Here is a 27,533-nt window from a genome sequence, read left to right as displayed (position 1 = left end):
AAAAAGTGTGCACACACATGTACAATCATTATAATGTTTGTCATACAGAATTCCAGATACAACCTCTTCAGGGGCCTTCTGGTTAAATGAATACTATGCAGGCAATAAAAGAATGAAAATTCACATATATTGTTATGGAACTATGTTCATTACTTCTTAAATGAAGTAAGAATTGTATGTGTAATAATTTTCACCTTTACTCTCTGACTCCTTGGAATGTGATTTATTTCAGGGAAGTGAAACTATTGGTGACTTTACTTTCTGCTTTATAGTGATCATATTAGAGTTTGGGGGCCAAGAATGAGTATTACTTGTGTAATTGGAAAAATAGACCCATCAAGGTTTATCTTTTTTGAAAAAGGAACCTTTTTACCCTGTTTGTGGGAATGTAAATTGGTGTAGCCACTATGGAGAACAGTATGGAGGTTCCTTAAAACCTAAAATAAGAGTCACTGTATGATGCAGCAGTCCCACTCCTGAGCGTATATCTGGAGAAAACTGATTCCAAGAGATACATGCACCCCGTTGTTCATAGCAACACTATTTACAGTCGCCGAGACATGGAAGCAACCTGTGTCCATCAACAAATGAACGGATAAAGGTGGTGTGACATATATACACAATAGTATATTACTTAGCCATGGAAAATAATGAAATAATGCCATTTGCAGCCACATGGATGGACCTAGAGATTATCATACTAAGTAAAGTAAATCAGAGAAAGACAGATGTCATATGATAGTGCTTATATGTGGAATCTAAAAGAAAAATATACAAAGAACTTATTTACAAAACAGAAATAGATTTAAAGACATAGAAAACAGTTACCAGAGGGGAAAAAGGGGAAGGATAAATTAGGAGTTTGGGTTAAAAATATATGAACTACTGTATATAAAATAGATAACCAGCAAGGACCTACTATATAGCACAGGGAACTGTAGTCAGTATCTTGTAATGACCTATTATAGAAAGGAATCCAAATATATATATGTCTATAACTAAATCACTTTGCTGTAAACCTGCAACTAAAACAATGTTGTAAACAACTATATTTTACTAAAGAAAAATTTTTTTAGGGTTTGTTTTTTTTGGAAAATACATAGGTGGAAGACTATTCCCTATTAACGTTTGCAGGAATGGCCAAAATATTTACTGAGCAATAAGAGAGATGATTTAACTAAATATGGAGACGTTTCATATTATGCATGAAAACTGGATATTCAGATTTTCAGTTTTCTTGTGTTTAGCTTATGAGAATGGTCATGGGCATGTTTTCCTATTAGTTGAGTTAGTTGTATTTCTGTATACTCAGCACCTAACAATTCTACTTCCAAGTTTAAGCTAAAGAAATAATGAGGCTGTCAATCATATGGCATACATTGTGTTGCACCTACTTTTCCTTACATAACAGCATTTATGGAAATTCCCCAGGTTAGCTGGAAATTATCTAATTCATTTGCTTTAATAAATCATGGTTTATTTAACCATCTCTTTGTTCTCGGACATTCGATTATTTTAAATTGTTTACCACTAAAAACAGTGCTGCAGTGAACATCTTTGTAGCCTATGGCTGTGCTTTTAATTCTGTGGAATACAGTCCCACAAGTGAGGCTACTGGGCTGAAAGGTTTGTCTTTATTCTGGCTGAGTTTGAAATGTCTTCACCATTTTAATAACTGTCATTTTAGAAAAGTACATGGCTCTTAATTGTTATTAAATAAAACATTTTATTATTGAATTGGGCTTTTTAAACTATTAAAATCCCACATGTTTGGGGATTTATTTCTTGCCTCTGTTTTGCTGATCAATTTGTTCACTCTTTACCTTGCTATTTTGATAATAGTAATGGATTATAATAGGTTTTAATCTAGTATGGCAGGTTACTCTTGTTCTCCCTGATGCTAAGTATATAATAGATGCTTGTTGCATATTAAGTTAATAGTACACTTAATAATAAATACTAAATTTTGCTTTAGATAATTTTTGGATGTTCATTTACTTTTATTGAACCGAAGCTTGGCCTGTGGATGTTGTCCCCTTCTTGCAAGTAATAAGTATAATTTTTTTCTGAAATGTGATAAATCATAACACAGAGGAGTTGAGGATAACTGGATATCAGAGTGGATTTGGAGGTGTACCTTAGTCATGAGAGAAATACTGTAAGCCCTAGAGGAGAAATAGTTTGATGGTAGTCCCAAGGCTGAAAAATGTTGGAAAGCACCCATCATGCTCTAATATTTTAATTACTCTTAACCTTTCATATTTTATTTTTGAGATCTCAAACCTAAGAAAAGTATAATACAGATCTCTATACCCTTCACCTAGATTAACATTTTTACTGTTAACATTTAGTTGCTGCTGCTGCTACTCTTCCTTCTCCTCTTCCTGACTCTTTCGTTTACCTCTGTCTTTCCCTCCTTCCTTTATCCATTCCTCTCTCTCTTGTCTCTCCCTCCAACCTCACGTACGATACTTTATCTATAGACATACTATCTATACATACTAGGTATAGATTCCAATGGGTATTGAACCATTTGAGAGTTGGCAAACATAACATTTTGCCTGTACGTTGTATATGTCCTAAGTAAGAATCAAGGATTTTCTCCTACATAATGAAATAGAGTTATCACAGTTGAGGGACTTAACATTGCTATGTTATCTGAAATACCATCCATAAAAACAGAACTACCATATGATCCAACAAACAAAAGAAAACAAAAACACTTGAGATATATGCACCCTTATGTTAGTTGTGGCATTATTTGCAATAGCCAGGATATGGAAGCAGCTGGAGTTCCATTGGTAGATGAATGGATAAAGATGTGATGTATAATGGAAAATTACTCAGCCATCACAAAGAATGAAATCTTTCCATTTGCAACAATATGGATGGACCTAGAAGGTATTATCCTAAGAAGTTAAATAAGTCCGACAGAGAAGGACAAATACTACATAATTTCACTTATATGTGAAATCTTAAAAAAAAAAAAAAAAAGAGCAAGCACAATAAAACAGAAACAGAGTTTTCATACAGAGAACAAACAGGTGGTTGCCAGAGGGGGAGGGGTTGAGGTTGAAGGAAAGAAACAGGTGAGGATGATGAAGAGGTACAAACTCCAGTTAGGAAGTAAATGAATCAAAGGTTTGAAATGTACAGTGTGAGGAATATGGTCAGTAACTATATATTATCTTTGTATGGTGAGGTATCTTACTAGATTCATTGTGGTGATCAGTTTCAAATGTATAGAGGTAAATCAGGTTGTATAACAGGAACTAACATAGTGTTGCAGATCAATTACACTTCAGAAACAAACTCAGAAAAGGCAGAGTTAGGATTTGTGGTTACCAGAGATGGGGGATCAGGGTCAGGGGAATTGGATGAAGGCAGTCAAAAGGTACAAACTTCCAGTTATAAGGATAAGTGCTAGGGAGGTGCTGGACAATACAATTTAATAAAATTAACAGTGCTGTAAAGTTGAGAGTCCGTCATGGAGTTCTCATAAAAAATGATGTTTTTCTATTTCTTTAATTTTGCATCTGTATAAGATGATGAATGTTCACTAAACTTACTGTGATGACTTTATGATACATATCAAACCATTATGCTGTTAACTTTTCAAGTGCTGTGTATTATATCTCAATAAATTAACTAGAAGAAAAAATTTCTAGTTAGTATATCAACTTTTAAGTACTGGATAGGTACTTAAACAATTTACCTTAAGTAATTAAAAATTTTAGAAGAAGAACCTTCTTTCTACTTGCTAATTTTCTTTTAGAAATTGTTTTATCTAGTAGATTGGTTGTGATATAGCAGTTTGTTATTTTTTACTGAATTCTGTTTCAGTATAGTAGTTGCAAATATAGGAGGAATATAGTTTTGGCTGTTCAACAGAGATATACTTAAAATTGAGTCATTTGAATTTCATATTAATTTTAGGTCAGCTCAAGTGGAATTATTGGAATTACTGCTTTGGGAAAAACTTATTTTAGGCAGAGATACTCATATTGAAAGACACAGAAGGAAAAAAATAGAACCAGTGTATTAGATGTGAAAATAAGTCAAATCAGGAAAAACCTAGAGAATAAGAACTAAAACTGGGATATTAGTTCTTATTAGCAATCATTTAATTTCATCAGGAGCTTCTTGGCAGTTTTGTTAAAAGAGGAAATATTCAGTGTGATGACTTTTATTTTTTAAGAAAACAAAGTTTTTATTAATGAATTATAGGAGGAATTTTATTGTGGGAATCATCCATTTTTGCAGTAAGTTTTCACATATTTCTTGCATGATTATGTTAGTGCTCTTGAATACATAAAATTAAATCATAATTTAAATAAGGCATGTCTGTTGTTTTCTGATTGTTCAAGAATTTGGGGGTGGGGACTGCCTTGGGTCTCCATTGTGTTGAGCGGGCTTTCTCTAGTGGTGCACAGGCTTCTTGTGTGGTGGGTGAGCTTCTCTAGTTGGGGCACATGGGCTTAGTTGCCCTGCTGTATGGGATCTTAGTTCCCCAACCAGGGATTGAACCCGCGCCCCTTGCAGTGGAAGGTTAGAGTCTTAACCACTGGATCACTGGAGAAGTCACTGAGCTTTCAAAACTTAGGAAATTAGAGGAAATTGGTAGTTAACGCAGAAATGGACACAAGTTCATGTGTTGTGGCACCATAGCTCTAGAGGTCTGTTTGAAGTTTGATTGTTAGTGATACACAGTTATTAGTTGGCACAAGTGTGCTAGGGGATAATAAATGTTCTTTCATTTTAATTTCTGAATACCAAAGTGTAGATGTTTTATAGTGTTTATTAAAGAATCAAATACTTTTTGTGGTTCTAATGGGAGACCAAAGAAAGCACACACTATTCCCATAACCTCAAAATAGTTTGTATTCTTTTCTAAGTTTATTAGAAACTTGTACATAAAAGAAGGAACTTGAATATACATTTGGATACCTGGAACACATTTTTAAACACTAAAAAGTTGCTCTATTTGAATGATAGTAAATTGCAAATCAGGAAGTTTTATATGTAAATGTTTATTTGTGCTTATAAAAGTCCTCAAGAATATATTGGTTTTGCTGTCCATGCTCATTTTCCAATTATAGTTTCTACCAGTCTTGATTGACTTTAATTTTCTGATTTAATTTAATTTCTGAATCTTATCATAAGGCTGGAAATACTCCACTGTATAATCTGGTCTTTCTGTTTGGCCTCCAACAGAACTTTCAAAGCAAAACAAAGCATAACTAGGACAGATGATTAAATCTATCTCCAGGGAAGAGTGTGTTGCAGAGTCCCTGATAAACCCTTGTCCCAGGATTAAACAACAGTTTTCATTGTTCTCTATTAACCAAAAATCCTACTGATATAAACTATTTTCCTTGGTTTCTTCTTAGTGAAAACAGAATATACTGTCATGATTATAGAAATGACACCCTCATTTACCCCTTCTCCCAAAAGACTTTTTTTTTTCTCTGTAAAATTTCAACTACTGTTACTAACCCAAGTTAATTTTAGATTCTGCTGCTGAAAGCCTCAGTTTGGGCATTTATTGAGGTGTTAATTGAAATATTAATGTATTTAGAGCAGAAATGTCGTTTTTTAGGGAATCTAGAGCAACAGCAAAGCTGAGATCAAACTGCCATAAGGATGGACACCAAGGAAGCTGTGTTTGGGACAAAAAGAAATCAAGATAAGGTAGATGGAAAGTAGAGAAAAGCACTGGACCCTGGGGGGAGGGGGTGGTAGGTAGGAGTGGGTTGTATGCTTCTAATGACAAAGAATAGTTAGATTTCTGAAGAAGAAGCCACAGAAGGCTTATAGGAAATACTAAGAATTATGGGTTTAAGTACTACTTTCCCTCTGAATACGTAAGTTTTAGCTGACTTTTAGCTAGGAGAAAACTTAAAAAATTGATAAGGCTAAGTGTTTAAATGGGGTGGATCCTAATATCCTGGGCCAGTGTTTCCTATCTGGATAGTTGTGGGAAGACACTATCGGTTTTTAGTAGATAACGTGAATGTGAACGTGAAGTTGCTCAGTCGTGCCCGACTCTTTGTGACCCCATGGACTGTAGCCTACCAGGCTCCTCTGCCCATGGGATTTTCCAGGCAAGAATACTGGAGTGGGTTGCTATTTCCTTCTCCAGGAGATCTTCCCGACCCAGGGATTGAACCCGGGTCTCCTGCATTGTAGGCAGACGCTTTACCGTCTGAGCCAAGGAAGTCCTCTTTTATTCAGTAGATAATAACCATTGCCAAAACCCAACTTCAGTACTAATGCCTGTTATCACTTGAAAGTTAAAAGGGACTATCCGATTGAAGTGTTAAACTGACAAAATGAGTACAGAACATTTAATTTTTCCTTTTCTGTGTGATGTAAAGGTTGTGTTTCTCTTCATAGCAACATGAACCGTGAAGACCGGAATGTGCTGCGTATGAAAGAACGGGAAAGGCGGAATCAGGAAATTCAGCAGGGCGACGACGCCTTCCCACCTAGCTCTCCTCTCTTTGCTGAGCCATACAAAGTTGTAAGTTGCCCTTTGACTGTTTTTTCCCCTATAATGTAACATATCTTGCTTTTAAAATGTTTAAACTTGAGTTTTTATATTAGAAAGAGTTACAATGTTATGCCCTTTAACATTTTTTCCTTTCCTCATAATAGAATATACTTCTTTGGTATAAATTTTTCATTGCTATATAACATATGTACAGAAAAGTACACAAAGTATTACAGGTGAAAGAATTTTCATTCACCATATGAGCAACCTCACATAATTAATACCCAAATCAAGAAATATAACATCACTAGTGTCCTAAAGTCATCTTACAAGCCCTCACCCCACCACCGTTCCATCTCTGTCCTGTAACTCTGTAAGTGTGGATTAGCTCAAACATTCCTATCTTTACTCCTAGCTCTACCACTAGCCCTTGGCAGGCATTTTACCTTCTGAGCCTTGAAGTAAATTAAAAGTTTCTTTATCAAAGCATATCATCTGCTGTTTCCTTGGATGTTTGGGTATAACATGAGTCAAAGAAAAATATTCCATAAATTCTTTTTTTCCCCTGTTTCTTGCCATTTGCTTACTAGTTTATCAAATTTCAGTATATTTGAATAAAAGTGTTTTCATTATCAGTCTGGTTCTTTTTTTGTTATCATATACTAGATTCTCTGATTTTCTTTTTATATGTTTAATGCTTAATTAACAATGTCAAATTTAGATTAAAGCATAATGTCAGATGTATTCAATGAGTTGAACTAATTGCCTTTTTAAAAAATCTATCATTATACTTGATTTGCTTGTGTGCATGCTCAGTTGCTTCAGTAATGTCCAATTCTTTGTGACCCTATAGACTGTAGCCCTCTAGGCTCCTCTGTCCATAGAATTTTCCTGGCAAGAATACTGGAGTGGGTTGCCATGCCTTCCTCCAGGGGATCTTCCAGACCCAGGGATCCAACCCAAACTGAACCTGATGATTTTAATGTAACTGTATTGGCCACAAATGTTTCTCTCATATTTGATTTGGCTTTGGATTTCATTGGAAGTAAGCTTTCCTGATGGCTTAGTGGTAAAGAGTCTGCCTGTGGTGCAGCAGATGCAGGTTTGATCCCTGGGTCAGGAAGATCCCCCGGAGAAAGAAATGGCTACCCATTCCAGTACCCACTCCAGGAATATTGCATGGACAGAGGAGTTTGCCGGGCTACAGTCCATGGAGTTACAAAAAGTTGGACACAATTGAGTGACTAACACATTCACACTTTCTAACACTTTCATTGGAAGTATTACTATAATTTAAAGGCTTATATTGTGTAGAATAGCTATAATAATATGTATTACAGCACCAGTGATCATTGTTGGCTTCATAGTACGATGTTGAAAGTATGTTAGATTTTTTTCTCATGAAATACAAATTAATGACATATCCTGGGTTTACTCTTACAACACTTGGTGTTTGTAGAAACCGTTTGTGAGATCTATAAGTAGCCATTTATTCAGAGCTTTTAAGATTTGTCCAATGAAGGGCAATTAGACTGATATCATTTATAACACAATACTTTGGAATTAAAGACATTTTGAAAAGAAGAGGAGTTTGGTCCAGAATCTTTGACTCATACTACCTTTTTATTCTGTAGTATGGTGTGTAGTAGGTAAATATCCAAGAATAGGATTTGATTTCTGACCTTGATATTATCAATAAATTGCTGTACATTTACCTCTCAGACTGATTTTCGTATAATCTAAAGTCGTTACTGATTCATACCAACCTCAGTATAAATACTGGTGGTTCAGGGTCTTCTGTTTGTTTTTCAGTCTTGATTTCCTTTTTATGTAATCAGTCAACTTTTTTCTTTCACGTATATTAATATGAAAGAATCCTAAAGCTTGTAGACATCTTGGATCTTATTATTCAAAAATAATTTTTGAAACTCAGAGTATACACTTTTGACTTCAAAAGTTGGAGGACTTGATGGTCACAATTAATAGCCAAAATTTAAAAATTTATCACTGGATTTTCCATGCTTAATTTGTTGTTGACTTTTATTAACTTGATGTGTTCCAGTAACAGAAGGAATTATTAATTTAAAAAAGATAATTAAGTATATATAGCTTGTTTCATTCACCTTTTTACTTCTGCTTCTAATTGTAACATTGGATTGTAAGGAATATGTTGTTTTCCTTGACTGCCAAAAGTATGAGTATTGGCTAATCTGCTGATTTGGAACTTAATTACATAAAGGCATATTTACTTTTCTGCTCTTCAAAATATTTTTACTACTGTTCTAGTATATTTATTAGTGAAATTTGGAGTTTTAAAAGATCTCCTATAGTCTATTGTATATATATTTCTCAGTGTCCTCTAGAATATTAGTGTGTTGAAGGTTTTTCACTTACACTGCATTTTCTTTTTCACCATAAAAAAATATGTATTTGGAGTTTGCTTTGAGATCTTAACATATGAGATGAGACCTCCTTTTGGAAAAGTCCCTTTCCGTTTAAAGTTTGTGAAGTTAGTTTGGAAGCATCTTTTCTTTCTAGTTATGCTAATTTTATAGTTTTATTTTACTTTTTTTTTTTGTAGACTAGCAAAGAAGATAAGCTGTCAAGTCGTATTCAGAGTATGCTTGGAAACTACGATGAAATGAAGGATTTCATAGGAGACAGATCTATACCAAAGCTTGTTGCAATTCCCAAGCCTACGGTACCGCCGACAGCAGATGAAAAATCTAACCCAAATTTCTTTGAACAGAGACATGGGAGCGCTCATCAGAGTAGCAAATGGACTCCAGTAGGACCTGCACCCAGCACTTCTCAGTCTCAGAAACGGTCCTCGGGCTTACAGAGTGGACACAGTAGCCAGCGGGCCAGTGCAGGTGCCAGTGGTGGCACTAATAGCAGTGGCCAGAGACATGACCGTGACTCATACAGCAGTGGTGGGAGCAGTGGCCGCAAAAAAGGCCAGCATGGATCAGAACACTCCAAATCACGCTCTTCCAGCCCTGGAAAACCCCAGGCTGTTTCTTCATTAAGCTCCAGTCATTCCAGGTCTCATGGGAATGATCACCATAGCAAAGAACATCAGCGTTCCAAATCACCTCGGGACCCTGATGCAAACTGGGATTCTCCTTCCCGTGTACCTTTTTCAAGTGGGCAGCACTCAAATCAGTCTTTCCCACCTTCATTGATGTCAAAGTCCAGCTCAATGCTACAGAAACCCACTGCCTATGTGCGGCCCATGGATGGACAGGAGTCCATGGAACCAAAGCTGTCCTCTGAACACTACAGCAGCCAGTCTCATGGCAACAGCATGACTGAACTGAAGCCCAGCAGTAAAGCACATCTCACCAAGCTGAAAATACCTTCCCAACCATTGGATGTAAGTCACACATTTAGAGCTTTTTAACATTGTAACTATATGAAGCAATTCGCCCTGAAATTATGATTGAACTTGAACTCTTTGTCTTAACAGTAAGGAATGTAAAAGTTTAAGGAAAAACTTGTGATTGACTCCCAAGTGAATCCATAGAGCTCTTAGACACTTTTCTTGAGCAGTAGAAAAAATGTCATTCGTTGTTTTTAAATATTAAAATGGCAAGTCAGTTATAGAACTAAAACATGATCTCTCAATACCTTAGGTTTCCTCATTTTAATTTTATGGGATAATACATTTTGTTTCTTTTGTTTTAAAAAAATTACTTCTCATTGCAATACTCATCAGTAAGATGTGGGCATGGTTCATTGTGGTAAATGTTGAAACTTTTTTGGTTGCATGGAGATGGTAATGTTTTATGATTTGGATGCCATGATCCTTTTCTCTGGGTATACTTAAAGGTTTGCGGCGACTGCTCCAGGGATAGCGGTGGGTTGAAATTTAAGGTATTTAGAACTATGTACCAAAACATTCTATTCAGAATAGTGAGTATTCTTTGTGAAATAGCTGAAATTTTATCCTTTAATCTAGCAATAAAAAAAATTTTAAGCCATATCAGTAGCTGAAAATTACAGCTCATAGCTTAAAACAATGGAGGAAGGGATGGGGGGGATAGGTAAAATGATGTTTTGAGGACATTTAAAAAATCTTTCTTGTGGCCTTGGGAAACGCATTGTTCCTGGCATTTGTCATCTAATTACTCCTCTCAAGAGAAAAGTAAAGTGGTGATTTGTTCTTTCTTTACACATTATAATGTGATCCTTAGAGCTAGACTTCACCATAACTCAATTGTTGTTTGTGCTTCAGAATAAACTTAACTTTCATGATTTAAGAAATATTATATAAAATGTCCATTGTGTTCCAGACAGATAATCTTTCAGTAATACTGGTTTTACTCTGTTTGTTAGTTTATGTGAAATGATGATTTCAGTATCATAGTATATTTTGTATATAAATCGACTTAAATTTTGATATCTTGTTCGGCTGAAAAAACTACATTTTGAAAGTTATTTCTAATCCAAGTATAAGCAAGATATGATTTCTTGGAAAACTTTTTTTTAAATTTCCAATCGTACAGTTTGGTGATTAAAATTTTTTAGTGCTTGAAATTATGTATTTAAGGAAATCAGTCCAAAGATTCTAATTAGTGTTCTGGCTTTGAGTAGTAGGATACCAAATATATCTTTAATGTTAGTTTAATTTCTAATAATGTTAAATCTATACAACAAATGATAAAAAACCTAATAAGAAATGACTTCAGACCTAATATGTGTTTCTTTTCCTCTTTTTTTAGGCATCTGCTTCTGGGGATGTGAGTTGTGTGGATGAAATTCTTAAAGTAAGCTTTTGGTTTGTTTTTTTTTAATAGTTTGTTTCTTTAATTATGATGCTCTGCTACCCTCTTCTCCCCCCCCCCATATGTCACAAACTATCTGAAGCTGCAGCAGACTGATTACCTGGATAACCTGATTGTGTCCATCAAAAATAACTGACTCTTTTCTGTTTATATTCATACTTAAGTTCTGAACTACTTGGTTTGTGTACTCTTTGCCCTCCAAAAGCTGGGGGTTTTGTTTGTAAGTAAAAATAAATTCTGGTCTTAACAGTTTGCTTTGAAAAGAGGAAGAAGCCAAATATAACTATACCTTCTTATGTTTATCATTTAATAATTTGAAATGCTTAAAAATCTCAGTAGTTATCAAACCATTGTGTTGAAAATAGCTTGCTTTGTAGTTCATCTGTATATACTAGTTAGATGTACATAAAAAGTCTTCTCTGAATACTACACATTTTGAGTGTTTAATGGAGTATATTTAAACTGACACATGATTAAAGAGTACATTCTTCTGTTGGGAAAAGAAAATATTGTCTGTTGGAAAAAGAACCTGTTTTTGGCTCAATAGACAAAAACCATCAGTCACATATTAATTGTACTTTTTGTGTACACCTGAATTTTTATGTCTGTACTTGTATTTCACTGTATGTACTTTTTAAAAATTTTTATTTATTTATTTTTGACTGCGCTGGCTCTTTGTTGCTTTGCACAGGCTTTCTGTAGTTGTGGCGAGTGGTTGCTACTCTTTGGTTTGGTGCATGGGCTTCTCTTGTTGCAGAGCACAGGTTCTCGGGCATGTGGGCTTCAGTAGTAGCAGCTCTGTAGAGTGCAGGCTCAGTAGTTGTGGCACATGGACTTAGTTGCTGCGAGGTATCTGGGACCTTCTCGGATCAGAATTAAACCTACGACCATGCATTTTGGCAGGCAGACTCTTATCCACTGCACCACCAGGGAAGTCCCCTTCACTGTGTATATTTTTGAAAGACTGCTTGCATTGGCTGCTGCCACTTATTTTTTCCTTCTTTTCTTTTGTTGTTGGACTGCAGCACACCAGGCTTCCCCGTCCTTCCTTTAGCCTACTAAAATCTCTTTTATTTCCGCCAGTCTCCTGAACTTGTTTCTCCAAGGTCATTACCTCCCATGCCATAAGAGGCTTCATTTGAGTTCTCTACTGTTTCTGCTGTTTTAAAGAATTTTTATTTTTTCCTTCTGGAAGCACCGTTTTTTTCTTCCTTGACTGTTACATTGTTTTTATTTTCTACACACCTTTTCTTGTCTGGGATTCTCAACATTCCAAAGTTGCCCTTTGGGAAAGCTTGTCTTCTCTTATCTCTTAAATTTGAGTTCATTTTTTAAGCCAGTGCTTCTCTCTTCTTTGATGAAATTTTCCTCCATCCTTTGGACTTTAGCTGTTAGACAGCTATTCAATCTTTCTCTCCTGTCTTGGCCTCCTTTGGGTTTTGGTTTTTGTCTCTTCATTGCTTCTTAGGTGGGTCTCTGTTTGGGTTTCTCCCTGCCTCTTCAGATATGTCTGAAGCTGTATTTATCAGACTTAACTTCTATTAGTAGTATCACTGTTCTTCCTGGCCAATTGTAGAATCCCAATTATCTTTCACTTTTTTCTCTCATGTTCTTTTTAACCACAAAACTACATGCAAGACTTTGAAAATTTCTTGAAAATGTTTGTTCCTTTGTTTCCATTTCTGCCACTTTGAGCTTTAGTAATTGTAATATACAGTCCTCACTCTGACTTTCTGTCTGGAGTCTCCCTGCTCATCTGTCTTCTGTATTGCTGTCATATTCTTTGCTTTAATCCTTTGTCTTCATAATTTCTTTCTAAGAAGTTTTCAGGCCCCTAAAAAGAATAGTGTACAAATTTAACATTTTAAATGTTAGTCTGTATACAAGCCGGTTTCAGCCTCTCCCACTACAGATTGACCACTTTTCCCAAACTGATTTCCCTAAGCCATACCCTTTCGTATTCTTTCATCTCTGTAAACTTTCATAGAATGTGTTTCTCCTTCCTCTTCAGTTATATACAGATTCTGTTTTTTCTTAGAATCCCACTGAAATCCTTTCCCCCCTTGTATCAGGTCATCAGACCACAATGATGACTCATTGCTTTCATTTTTCAGTTGCCATGTACGTAAAAAGTCTAAGGGAGCATATATCTTTACTCTTAAATCCTCAGAAATGTATGGCATGTTAATACCTGGAAGAGATCTTAAGATTTTCTTGTATCTAATTATTTCTATGATGTTACTGACCATTTATTATATTGAGTGAAAGTCGCTCAGTCATGTCTGACTCTTCGCGACCCCATGGACTATACAGTCCACGGAATTCTCCAGGCCAGAATACTGGAGTGGGTAGCCTTTCCCTTCTCCAGGGGATCTTCCCAACCCAAGGATCAAACCCAGGTCTCCCGCACTCCAGGCAGATCCTTTACCAGCTGAGCCACAAGGGAAGCCATTTATTATATATTTTATGTATATATATGACTTGGCACATGGCCTTGGGTGTAATAGATGCTCAGTCATTTGACAGTAGGGAGTTAAATAGATTTTTTATTGGAGGATTTTGGTGTTTAAGGTGTAAAATGCCAACAGTGAAAACCTGGGGCATATAAGTTTCTGTTTCTTTTCCCTTCCCTATGTGCAGCGTATAAGGAAGCTCAGGTTCACATTGCCTTTGTGTTTTCTTCATACTTGTAGTCATATTTTTTCTGGGAGCCTCATCACAAACTTAAAGGAAATAAAAAGGTTTTTTTAGTCTGAAAGTAATATATTTATTATAAGAAATGATTTATTAATTCACAGCTTACTGTGGACCTACTGTGTGTGAAGCACCAGGGATATCGTGGTGATAACAGTGTTAGTATTGCACCCTTTGAGCTGACATTTTTGAGCACAAATAGGAAATAATCAACTATATACAATTACTTCAGAAAGTGAAATACTATTAAAGACATAAAGCATGGTAAGAGGATAAAGAGCAAGCTGAGTGCAGGTGACCTTTTCAAGAGATTCAAGTGGTAGAAGCTGTATCAAGTGTTCTCTTCTCTTCTTCCTTCAGTCATTCTGTTGGCCAAAGGTTAACTATCTCTGAGAGATTTTTCCATAAACAAACATTTATGAGGACATACACTGATTTGTATTTGGCATTTAACAGTAACTGGGGGTATCATTTCATTTCAGAAGGTAACTTTCTTATTTTTCTGTTTGCTTGGTGTTCCATTGTATGAGTGTCTGGTAATTTAATTAATCCTATGTTGTTGATGTTTAGGTTGTTTTCATTTTTTTAGTGTGCATCCCTTGAACATGTATCTTTACATAACTATGTGGGTATAGCTATAGGATAAATTCCTAAAGGTTATACCACCTTTAATTCATTGTATTTTCTCAATCTGCTTGACAGCTGGCTTTGAACTACGTGCCAGAGATAAAATACTTCTTCCTTATTCTGGGTCCGATACCTCTCTACTTCCTGCGTCTCTAACATATACATTGTGATTGTATCCAAACTTCCACTTGGACATACTTGGCATATGATTAGACAGAAGGCATTCAGTGAAATCAGACATGTAGTCTTACTTGTCTGTCTTCCTCTATGTGTGCATTTGATACCTTTCTTCTGATTTTTCTCCACTTGATCAAAATTTCAGATCAGTGAATGGACTCTGTAGAGAGACTACCCAGAATCAAATTCTGTGTCCTTTACTAATTAAGTATATGACCTTGAGTAAATAGCTTAATCTCTGTGCTTCAGTTTTTTCCTACATAGTCAGGATAATAATGGTATCTACCTCATAATGTCATTATGACTACTAGCTGAGTAACAGAGGTAAAATAGCACAGTATCTGGCCCATTAAAGGTACACAGTAAAAGCTGGCTTCTTTTCTTGTTGTTACCCCCCTTTCCCACTCCCATAGCAAGCTCTTCCTTAATAGCATTTTACTATGTGCCCTGTATTTGGTTACAGGCTGATTTCTATAACTATTCACAGGCCTTATCACCTTAACTCTAACCTCCTTGAAGTCAGAGTGTAAACTGTCTTCCTGTTACCTACCCCATAGTGCCTTGCACACGTGCTTAATTAATATTATTGATTAAATATGTACACCTTTGGAGGAGCAGTCAGAAAACCAGCATTTATAATACAGATCTGGTTTTTAGCTGTGTAATTTTTATCCTTGACCTGCTTGAAAACAAACTGTAATAATTACATTTCAGGAGATGACGCATTCATGGCCTCCCCCTCTAACGGCTATTCATACACCATGCAAAACAGAACCTTCCAAATTTCCTTTTCCAACTAAGGTAAGTAAATAAAATGTGTCTTTATACTGTAAGAAAACTCTAAATGGCTTGACTAAAATCATGTGAATTCAGAATTATCTTGCCATTCCCATTTTAGTGGGAGATAACAAATAAGTGAGTGAATAGGTAACTTCAGATAGTGATAATTACTATGAAGAAAATAAAACTAGACTGTAGAATTGAGATTGACTTAGATTGAGAGAAACCTGGAAAATCTTTGAAGGCAACTTGTGATAGAGACCTAGAGGTCATCACTGCTTGTTATGAACTATTATGATATTCTTGGCCACAAATGGTAAGGGTTTCCTAAACTGAATGAGGAACTTGTTTCCAGAGAACGCAACAACCATACTTACAGCCTGTGGTAATGGTTCTTCAGACAATAATTCCAAGCTCATCTAAAATCAACAGATTTGTTTTTTTAAACATTAATTTATCCTTATACCAATAATGCAAGAAGGACCCCTAATAATAGCTTTCTCCATATTCTGCCTCCTCCATCTTACCAGAGCTACTTCATGCATACATTTACAAGTCTTTTCAAATGCATTTATATGTACATATAATGGAATCATTACATATAAACATTTTCTCATTTAATTTCTGTATCGATTTATTATTCTGTATTTTTAATCAGTCAGCAATAAATCTTAGATACTTTCTCATGTTATTATATATAATATATTACATATAGAGGTATTCAGTTCTTTTAATTGCATCCATTTTATATCTTAATTTAAATTTATTTAGCCATTTCCCTTTGATATTTATCTTGTTGCCAAGTTTTCATTTCTATAAACATTAATGTAGTAGATAACTTTTATTCATGCCTTCCTGTGTGCATATGAGTTTCTTTTGTGTAAAAAGCAAGAAATAAAATTGTTGACTATTGAGAGTATATAGTTATTAACTATACTATACTATACTATATACTATACTATATACTATAATAGTTAACTATTAACTATATACTCTCAAATTTCCTCTGTGGTAATTGTGCTAGTCAATACTTGCACTTGTATTTCCTTTTATTCCTTACATGTACACTGCTATTTGTTATTTTAAGCATCAATCTTTTGAGTAGGAAATAGTATTCTGTTTCCTAGATTGCCGGGGAGGTTCATCATCTTTACAGATTTGTCATCCATTTAATGTCTATGTGGATTAATTGGCCTATTTCTTCTGCCCTTTGGGCTATACCTTTTGCCTAATGAGTTTTAGGAAAATTTCTGTTATTGTTTTATGTTGTTTTGTTTGAATTCTGGATTTTAATAATTTATTCCACATACTGCAAATGTTTCTCCCACTTAGTGCCCATTTAAGTTTTATGGTCTAAAAGATTTTGTTTGATGAATAAATTTATCTTTCTCTTATATAAAGCTTTTGCTTTTTAATGTCTTGTTAAAGAAGGTTTTTCCATCTCCAGGATCATAACTTCTCATTTTTCTTTTAATGTGATTGCAGTTTTATTTCCTTTGTTTATATTTAGCTCCATTTATTTTTTGTGAGTGATACGAGGTAGAGAGAAAACTCTCTGCATGTATGTGTGTCACACCACTCTTACTTTTTAAGTCAGCTATGTTTACACATAAAAAATGCACATATAATATACAGCCCAAGTTTTGATAGACATATGCACCTTTGTAAGCACCATGTTAATTAAGAATTAGAACATTTCCTTCAACCCACAAAGTTTCCTCAAGTTCCTTTCCAGTCCACCTCACCCCACCACTGGCCCCACACAATTGCTATCTGTTCTGTGTCACTATAGGTAAGTTTTGCTTTCTCTTGAATTTCATATAAATGTAATCCATACAATGTATATATATTTTTGGCATATCTATTTGCATTCTTCTGCTCAGTATATACTTTTAGAATTCTTCCATGTTCTTGAATGTATCAGTAATGTTTTTCCTTATATTCATAATTCATTTTTATTTCCATTGTATAAAAATAGCAAAATTTATTTATTCATTCACCTGTTGATAAACATTGAGTTGTTTCTAGATTTGACCTATTAAGAATTGAGTATTTATAAACATTGACTAACAGTTCTTTGTGTGAACTTGTATTTTCTTTTCTTACGGGTATACTGAGTCATACAGAAAAAAAGTAGAATTTCTGGATTATGTATCAAGTGTGTGCTAAATTGGTTGTACCACACTCCTTCCTGATCCACTCCCATTTCCCAACCGTGTATAATGGTTTCATTTATTTTCAGTTCAGTTCAGTCGCTCAGTTATGTCTGACTCTCTGCGACCGCATGGACTGCAGCACGCCAGGCTTCCCTGTCCATCACCAACTCCCGGAGCTTACTCAAACTCATGTCCATTGAGTCAGTGATGCCATCCAACCATCTCATCCTCTGTCATCCCCTTCTCCTCCCACCTTCAATCTTTCCTATCATCAGAGTCTTTTCTAGTGAGTCAGTTCTTTGTATCAGGTGGCCAGAGTGTTGGAGTTTCAGCTTCAGCATCAGTCCTTCCAATGAGTATTCAGGACTGATTTCATTTGTTTTACATCCTACATTTGGTATTGTCATTCTTTTTAGTTTCAGCCATTTTACTGGGCATTAGCAGTATCTCATACTTTAATTTGTATTTCCCTGATGTCTAATGACACTGAACCTGTTTATGAGCTTATTGGCCATTCTTCTTTTTGAAATATTAGTTCAGATTTTTCACCTTTGCCCTGGAGGGGCATGGTGGGGGGGCAGTGATGCCAGAGTTGATAGGTTTCTTTTTTCTTTTTTTTCTAATAACGTCTTTGGTTTGATATCAGGATAGTGCTGGCTTCTTAAAAGGAGCAAGAAAATGTTCCCTTCATCTCTATTTTCTGAAATAGTTTGTAAAATATTAATTCTTCCTTGTGTGTTTAATATAACTCAACAGTGAAGCTATCTGTACCCCTAGTATTCTCGACTGGAAGATTTAAAATTACAAATTAAATTTATTATTTATTTATTAAATATAAAGCTATTCAGATTTTCTATTTCTTATGTCAGTTTTGGTAATTTTTTTCTTTTCAGTCAGATTTATTGGCCCAGTGTCATTAATAAGCTATACTTATTCTTTAATGTCTGTAAGATCTACAGTAAAGTTCTCTTTCCCCTGCTACTGATTATTTGTAGTTTCTCTTTTTGTTTTCCTTGATCTGTCTAGCTGGTCATTTATCAGTTTTAGTGTCGGTTCCAAGAACCATCCTTTAGCTTTTTCAGTTTTCTATTTCCTTGATTTTTGCTTTTAGTGTGATTATTTTCTTCTTTCTGCCTATTTTGGGTTTCACTTGCTTTTCTTCTGATTTATGAGTTTGATCATAGATTATAAAATTTCTTGTTCTAAGTGTTTAAAACTATCAGTTTCCCTCTAAGCCCTTTTTAAAAATATATCTCACAAATTATGAGATATTGTGTTTTTATTATCATGCAGTGCAAAATATTTCCCTAATTTCTTCTGTGACTTCTTCTTAGAGCCATGGATTACTTAGAAGCATGTAGTTTTATTTTCAAGTATTTGAGGATTTTCCAGGGGGGAAATGGCAACCCACTCTGGTATTCTTGCCTAGGAAATTTCATGGACAGAGGAGTCTGATGGGCTACAGTCCAAAGTGATTCAGTTTTATATACATTCATCTTCATATTCTTTTCCATATGGTTTATCATGTGATATTGAATATAGTTCCCTATGCTATACAGTAGGACCTTGTTTATCCATTCTGTTTATAATAGTTTGTATCTGCTAATCCCAGACTCCCAGTCCATCCCTCTCCTGCCCCCTCCCCCTTGGCAACCACAATGCTGTTCTTTATGTCTGTGATTTGGTTCCTGTTTCATAGATAAGTTCATTTGTGTCATGTTTTAGGTTTCACATGTAAGTGATGTCATATAGTATTTGACAATGTATTCTTTTTTAAATTTTTATTCATTTGACTGCATCTGGTCTTAGTTGTGGCACATGGGACCTTTGTTTCGACATGCAGTGCTTGGACTCTCTTAATTGTGGTGGCAGTAGGGGGCTCAGTAGTTGTAGCACATGGGCTTAGTTGGCTTAGTTGCCATGCAGCATGAAGGATCTTAGTTCCCTGACCAGGGACTGAACCCATGTCCACTGCTTTGCAAGGGGGATTCTGAACCTCTGGACCACCAGGGAAATTTTGACAATGTATTCTTTATTGGTGATATTTTTAGTTACAAAGATGAGAGCAAGAGAAGGTTGCAGTGGGCTAAAAAGGTATTAGAGGCAGTGATTATATAAACGGAGATTTTGTTTTGAGGCACTGTCTGTAGAAGGGAGCAGAGAAATGTGGTGATGCCAAAAAAGGGTCTGATGATATTGCCTGGGGACAATTTTTTATAAGATGAGGGCAGTTTATCGTATCTATGTGATTTTGTTAAAAAGGAAAAGCAAGTGATAAGTGGGAAAGAAAGAAGGTAATCTTAGGAAATCTTCACAAGAGGAATTGAAATTTATGCCCAAGTAGAGAATATTTGCCTTGGAACACAATTAGAACTTCCCAGCTGGCTCAGTGGGTAAAAAATCCACCTGCAATTCAGGAGATCCTTGAGTCAGGACGATGCCCTGGAGGACAGCATGGCTACCAACTCCAGTATTCTTGCCTGGAAAATCCCATGGACAGAGGAGCCTGGTGGGCTATATAGTGTCCATATGGTCACAAAGAGTTGGACACAACTGAAGTGCCTGAGCATGCATGCACAGAGCACAGTTATGTCATTCTTTTTCACAGGAGGGGAAGCAGAGTGAATGAGTGTGCTTAGGGATAAGTTGGTAGATTTTCCAGTAGTAGTTTGAAGTGAACTAAAGCTTTTGACTACCTTTACTCATATTCAACTGTATGTTTTGAACAATCCCTGGCAGTGTTCTTGGTGCTGTAGGTATGCCACTGAGCCATTTAGATGATGCCAATAGAATAGTTTCTGGCACATAATAGCTATTCGGTAAATGTTTGTTGACTGAATTTAGATATATTAATATATACTCAGGTAACTCTGTTTACCTGAGTAAACAATGGAAACAGTGGGAACGGTGAGAGACTTTATTTTCTTGGGCTCCAAAATCACTGCAGTTGGTGACTACAGCCATGAAATTGAAAGATGCTTGCTCCTTGGAAGAAAAGCTGTGACCAGCCTTGAGAGCATATTAAAAAGCAGAGACATTACTTTGCCAGCAAAGGTCCAGGTAGTCAAAGCTGTGGTTTTCCAGTTGTGTATGGGTGAAAGAGTTGGACCCTAAAGAAAGCTGAGCACTGAAGAATTGATGCTTTTGAACTGTGGTGTTGGAGAAGACTCTTGAGAGTCCCTTGGACTGTAGGGATATCCAACCAGTCAATACTAAAGGAAATCAGTCTTGAATATTCATTGGAAGGACTGATGCTGAAGCACCAATACTTTAGCCACCTCACACGAAGAACAGACTCATTAGAAAAGACCCTGATGTGGGAAAGATTGAAGCCAGGGAGAGAAGGGGATGACAGAGGATGAGATGGTTGGGTGGCATCACTGACTTGATGAACAAGGAAACCTGGCATGCTACAGTCCAAGGGGTCATAAAGAGTTGGACACAACCAAACTGAACTCAACTGTGTTTAGATTTTTTATTTTTCTGAAACAGCTCAGTTAGCTACTTACTGATTATTGCTTTGGCTAGGTTACTTTTACAGGGTTTTGGGGTTTTTTTGGCCCCACCATGTGACATGCTAGATCTTAAGTTCCCTGACCAGGAATCAAACCCTCACGTTTTATGATCACATTTTATGTCTGGTATGTGAGGTATCCAAAGAGAAGTTTAGGTCTTTTCAATATGGAAAAGTTGATAGTTATTCTTGTTCATTTGTTCTTCCTAGCTGTGGCTTATTGCAGTTTTAAGTGTGCTTTGTTAAGATTATTTATGGATTGTGTTAACTGATTTTAATTCAGCTAATCTTCACCAATGCACAGATGGCTTAAAAGACATATGTGCAATGAAACTATCAAAAGAAAATAACACACAAATCCTTTTCTGACCAAACAAGAAAATGGCAAAGTTGAGATTGTCCTTCTCCAAGTATGAGCTCTTTATCTGCCACTGCATGGTAGAAACAAAGATGCCATAAGCATAAACAAATCCAGATTATCAGCAGTAATTTGACACGCATTTTTATCATTAATCTTGCTTTTAGTGTATATAGCATATACCTTGAGATAGTAACTGATAAAATGATGAAAGCATCATAATTTGTACTTAGTGACATTTTGAATTATGTGGTATTCAGTACAACCTTTCGGAGAAGGCAATGGCACCCCACTCCAGTACTCTTGCCTGGGAAATCCCATGGACGGAGGGGCCTGGTAGGCTGCAGTCCATGGGGTCACGAAGAGTTGGACACGACTAAGCGACTTCACTTTCACCTTTCACTTTTCACTTTCATGCATTGGAGAAGGAAATGGCAACCCACTCCAGTGTTCTTGCCTGGAGAATCCCAGGGACAGGGAAGCCTGGTGGGCTGCCATCTATGGGGTCACACAGAGTCGGACACGACTGAAGTGACTTAGTAGCAGCAACAGCAGCAGCACTAAAACCTTTAACATAAATCAAGTCTAATAAAATTTTATTAAAAACCTCTTTTGTTGTTTCTCCCGGTGTTCTCCCTTTATTTAAAAACTTGGTCTTTTTATTGCAAAGAAAATGACTGAAATCCAGTACAAAGAGAGCACAGACTAAAATGCATTCCTTTGTCAGGAAACACTATTGAAATAGACTTAGAAAGCAAAACTAAAGATTTAAAAAACAAGTATTAGAATAAACCATGCAGTGTACAAGTTAGGTCTATATAGATGAATGAAAGTGTAGGTGCTTCTAGTACTAGTTATCAATTTTAAGAGATTGTTTGCTTCTCTTTTCAGTTAGGTGTGTGTGTGTTAGTCCTTTAGTTGTGTCCGACTCTTTGAGACCCCATGGATTGTAGCCCACAGGTTCCTCTGTCCATGGAATTCTCCAGGCAAGAATACTGGAGTGGGTTGCCATTTCCTCCTCCAGGGAATCTTCCTGACCCAGGGATCAAACCTGGGTCTTCCGCATTGCAGGCAGATTCTTTACCATCTGAGCTACCAGGTTACTTCAGTTATAAAATACTTGAAGAGCTATTTTTGTGTGTGTACCACTCAAAGAAAGATATAACAGAAAAGTTAAGTCCTAAAGTATAGATAATTTCTCCTCCCCCTTCCTTCCTGGAGAACTGGTGTGGCACGCCCAAATACTTTTTATATTAACCCAGAAGTTCACTGATTATTTGTTTAATGACAATAAGAGTTGGTGTACTTAAAAGTGAATTAGATACATCCCTGGTGGTTCAGATGGTAAAGCATCTGCCTTCAATGCGGGAGACCCGGGTTCAGTCCCTGAGTTGGGAAGATCCCCTAGAAAAGGAAATGGCAACCCACTCCAGTACTCTTGCCTGGAAAATTCCATGGATGGAGGAGTCTGGTGGGCTGCAGTCCATGGGGTTGCAAAGAGTCTGACATGACTGAATGACTTCACTTTCCCTTCCTTTCTGTCCCTCCCTCCCTCTTCTCCTTCCCTCCATCCTTCCTTTTTCCCTTTCCCCTCCCTCTCTTTCACATGTAAGTCCCAAATAGATTAGATCTTTTCATAGCATATTTAAAATGATAATAATAAATTAAACCCTCTTCTTAGAATAAAAGTGATGTCCTAACAGTGAATGAAAAAGTAACTGCCTCAAGTTAGGAAGGCAGTGTTTTAAAAATAATGTCATCACTATGTGTTTCCATTGTTATTTATTTATGGCTGCTCTGGATCTTTGTTGCTGCACACAGACTTTCTCTAGTTGTGGTACATGGATTTCTCATTGTATTGCTGTGGCTTCTCTTTTTGTGGAGCACAGACTCTAGGGTACATGGGCTTAAGTTGCATGTGGAATCTTCCTGGACGAAGGATCAAACCTGGGCTACCTGCATTGGCAGGTGGATTCTTAACCACTGAACCACCAAGGAAATCCTGTATTTTTATTGTTGTTAAAAACTGTGATGATTGTCATATGTGCAAGCTTTAAAGACTTGGAAACAGAATTTTCTAACTTGAGTGAGTTTTGAACCCATTTCCTAAAAATACTAAACCATAACCTTTTATTTTCTTGAGAAATTGTTTTGTGTCAGTGACCATTGGAAATCTATTAGCTAAATTTCAACAGAAACTTTTGCATATTAATCTGCAAGATTGAAATTTTGGTATCATGGTGTAGTCAGTACAGCATCTCTTCCATTTGTCTAGCTGTGTCTTTGTGATACCCAGTGGAACAATTATCAAACCAGTTTTAGTGTCAGGCTGTATTTTTGTGTGTATGTAAGGAAAGCATTGTTGCCATTGATAAATACAATTTTTAAATTACTCTAGAATATTATTTTATCTGAGCCCTTTAAATTTTTAATATTTTGGTATAATATATACTAGTTAAATAATAATGCAAATGGCAACCCATTTCAATATTCTTGCCTAGAAAATTCCATGGACAGAGAAGCTTGATGGGCTACAGTTCATGGGGTCACAAAAGTCAGGCGCAACTGAGCACACACATATTTGGGAGATACAAATGTAGAAATGTCTTAGCGGTAGGGAGTACATGATCAAAAGAGCTTGGAGACCAATATCTTTAAGCTGTAGTCATCTCCTATTTGCACCACTGCAGTTATCTCCTGACAGAAATATCTTTACTTCCACTCTAGATTTCTCAAAGATGTTTTCTACTTAATAGCCAAGGTAATCATCACAGTATGCAGATGTACTTGTATAATTCTTCAGTGTAGTAAACTGCACACACACACACACACACACAAATCTTTAATATGGTCTATAAAAATCAGCTATGTGATTTAGCCTCTTTGGTCCTGAGTTTAATTTCTTAACCCTCTTCCTTCTATACCTTTTCCTCTCGTGGGCTGCCTAGAAGTTCTTTATACTAGCTATGCTCCTATTCTTTCTTGCCTTTACACATGCTTTTCTGTCTACCCTGAACACTTAGGTTTTTCATCCTTTCCCAGTCTACTTCCTACATATCCTTCAAATTTCATCCTGAGTGCTCGCTTCGGCAGCACATATACTAAAATTGGAACGATACAGAGAAGATTAGCATGACCCCTGCGCAAGGATGACACGCAAATTCATGAAGCATTCCATATTTTTTCTAATGTGTTGTTGGATTCTGTGTGCGTAAAAAGAAAAAAAAAAATTCATCCTGAGCAGTACTTATTCAGGGAAGCCTTTGCTCATTTTTCTGGTCAGAGGTGTGTGTGTGTATGTGTATCTGTATGTTTATTTCTCATGTACACGTGTATGCACACACACATAATAATAATATAATTGTTATTTTTATATTATTTTATAATACCGTGCAAGCATTTACCCTTTGTTGTACTTAACACAGTTGCTATTTTATCTTGATTTGCATGAGTAGTTGCAAAAATACTCATTGATATTAAGTTCCATAAAGACAAAGGCCATGTCAGTTTTTGCTTATTGTGTTTTTCCAGTACTTAGATATGTGAGTGAATGTGTCTCAAGGAGTTTGGGTTTCAGCTTTAGGAAAAATGAAGAGCCATTGTATGCTCTGTGAAAAATGAGGGAGTATTAATGATATATACTAAGACTTGGACTTTAGAAAGGTCAAGTAGAGGCTGTAGTTGAGTGAAAGAAAGACTAGAGCCAGGAAGATCTGTTAGATGACCATTGTAAATGAAGAAAGGTGAGAACCTACATCTTTGCAGTATAGATGGAGAGGAGAAGGGGTTGCATATAAGTAGATGGTCTAGACAGAATCCAGTCATATTTGCTTATGTATTTTATAGGCTTTGTGTTTTTTTAGGCCACCTGTGTGGCACATAGGATCTTAATTCCCCAAACAGGGATCAAACTCATGTCCCCTGCATTGGAAACATGGAGTCTTAACCACTGAATCACCAGGGATGTCCCTCCAGTTGCTTTTGGTCACTAGCTGACTATTGTCAGAGGTGAGAAAAAGGAATCAAGAGACTACTTAAAAGCTTAGGTTATTAAACTGTTAGACCATTTACCAGGTAAATAAGTATAAGACATTAGTCATTCAAGGCTGGGTAGAGAATTCTTTTCATGTAAAAAAATAAATGTTTGTTTGTCTGCGCTAGGTCATAGTTGGGACATGCAGGATCTAGTTCCCTGACCAGGGATTGAACCCAGACCCCCTATATTGGGAGCACAGAGTCCTAGCCACTGGACCACCAGGGAAATCCTTCTTTTCATTTTTAGTAAGATTCACAGGAATGACCTCTTGGTCACTGATGTATTTAAAGACTTTTTTAGAATAGCTTTGTTGAGATAGAATTCACATATCATACAAATCACCCATTCAGAGTATACAGTTAAATGGTTTTGAGCATATTTATAGATATGTACAGCCAGTATAGCAGTGAATTTTTAAACATTTTGGGAAATCTGTGGTGATCCAATGCTTAGGACTCTGCATTTTCACTGACAAGGGCCTGAATTCAATCCCAGGTCCGGGAACTAAGATCCCACAAACCACATGGCATGGCCAAAAAGAATTTTTTTTTAATGTTTAGAATATTTTTATCACCTCAAAAGGAAGCTGCCTACCATTTAGCTGTCAACCTTTTTCCTTCTGTTCCCCTCCCAGTCCTACCCAACCAATATGTCCTCTCTATTGATTTCCCCTTTCTGGACATTTCATGTAAATGAAATCATATCATATTTTGTATATCTCTTGCAACTGGATTCTTTCTCTTCGCATAATGTTCAAGATTCTTCCATGTTGTAGCATGTATCAGTTCCTTCATTCTTTTTTATGGTCAAATAATAATCCATTGTTTAGAGATATATCATTTTGTTTATACATTCACCACCTGATGGAAGGCTTCCCTAGTGATGCAGGAGATGCAAGAGGTGCAAGTTTGATCCCTGGGGCAGGAAGATCCCCTGGAGAAGGAAATGGCAACCCATTCCAGTATTCTTGCCTGGAGAATCCCAGGGACAGAGGAGCCTGGTGGGCTGCAGTCCATAGAGTCACAAAGAGTCGGACGTGACTGAGTGTCTAACACAACAGCTGATGGAAATTTGGGTTGTTTTGGGCTTTTGGCTACTATGACTAATACTTCTGTAAACTTTTGGGACAGTTTTTTGTGTGGACATGTTTTCATTTCGCTCGGTTATACCTGGGGCAGAATTGCTGGACCATGTTGTAACTCATATGTTTAATTATCTGAGGAACTGCCAGAATGCTTTCCAGAATAGCTAGAGGTACCATTTAGTATTTCCCATTAGGCTTTCAGTTTCTCCACATTCTTATCAACACTGCAGTTATCTATCATTTTGATTCTAGTCATCTTAGTGGGTGTGAAATGATATCTCATTGTCAATTTGATTTGCATTTCCTCCCAATGACAAATGAAGTCAAACATCTTTTCGTATGCTTTCTGGCCACATTTCTTGGGAAAATGTATAGTCAGATCCTTTACCCAGTTTTTTCACTGGGTTACTTGACTTTCAGCATTGAGTTATAACAGCTTTTTATATATTGTAGATACCAGTCGCTTATCAGATATATGATTTGCAAATATTTTCTCCCCAATTTGTATGTTGTCTTTTCGCTTTCTTGATAGTATCCTTTGAAGCACAAAAGTTCTTAATTTTTATGAAATCCAATTTATCTATTTCTTTCATGCCATGTGCTTTTGGTGTCATATGTAAGAATTCTTTGCCAAATCCAAGGTTATTAAGATTTGGCACTGCATTTTCTTCTAAGAGTTTGTAGTTTTATCTCTTAGATTTAGATCTTTGATCTATTCCAAGTTGTCTGTGGTAAGGATCCGACTTCATTCTATATGACTGTTCACTTGTCCTAGCATCTTTTGTTGAAGAGTATTCTTTCTGTGTTGGATGGTCTTCATACCCTTG

General features: G+C 36.2%; 1 protein-coding gene and 1 non-coding gene across 5 annotated transcripts in view; both read left to right on the top strand.

Annotated features, from left to right (window-relative positions):
* Positions 1–27,533, top strand: part of AFF4 (ALF transcription elongation factor 4) — a 78,843-nt gene that overhangs the window by 19,665 nt on the left and 31,645 nt on the right. Inside the window, exons 2-6 of one of the 4 annotated variants that reach the window (XM_069592032.1) lie at positions 5,600–5,691; positions 6,397–6,523; positions 9,075–9,869; positions 11,218–11,262; positions 15,493–15,579. In XM_069592032.1, coding sequence (XP_069448133.1) covers positions 6,401–6,523; positions 9,075–9,869; positions 11,218–11,262; positions 15,493–15,579 — 1,050 coding nt within the window. In that variant the 5' untranslated portion in view covers positions 5,600–5,691; positions 6,397–6,400. The remainder of the gene's footprint in view (positions 1–5,599; positions 5,692–6,396; positions 6,524–9,074; positions 9,870–11,217; positions 11,263–15,492; positions 15,580–27,533) is intronic. The other 3 variants (XM_069592031.1, XM_069592034.1, XM_069592033.1) reach the window with 3 other exon arrangements.
* Positions 24,664–24,770, top strand: LOC138441951 (U6 spliceosomal RNA). Its single transcript, XR_011257509.1, has one exon. It is a non-coding gene; the product is annotated as a U6 spliceosomal RNA (small nuclear RNA).

This window comes from Ovis canadensis, chromosome 5, assembly GCF_042477335.2.
Source record: "Ovis canadensis isolate MfBH-ARS-UI-01 breed Bighorn chromosome 5, ARS-UI_OviCan_v2, whole genome shotgun sequence".
Lineage (NCBI taxonomy): Eukaryota > Metazoa > Chordata > Mammalia > Artiodactyla > Bovidae > Ovis > Ovis canadensis.
Note: the sequence above shows the minus strand (reverse complement) of the source record. Positions and strands in the feature narration are given on the sequence as shown.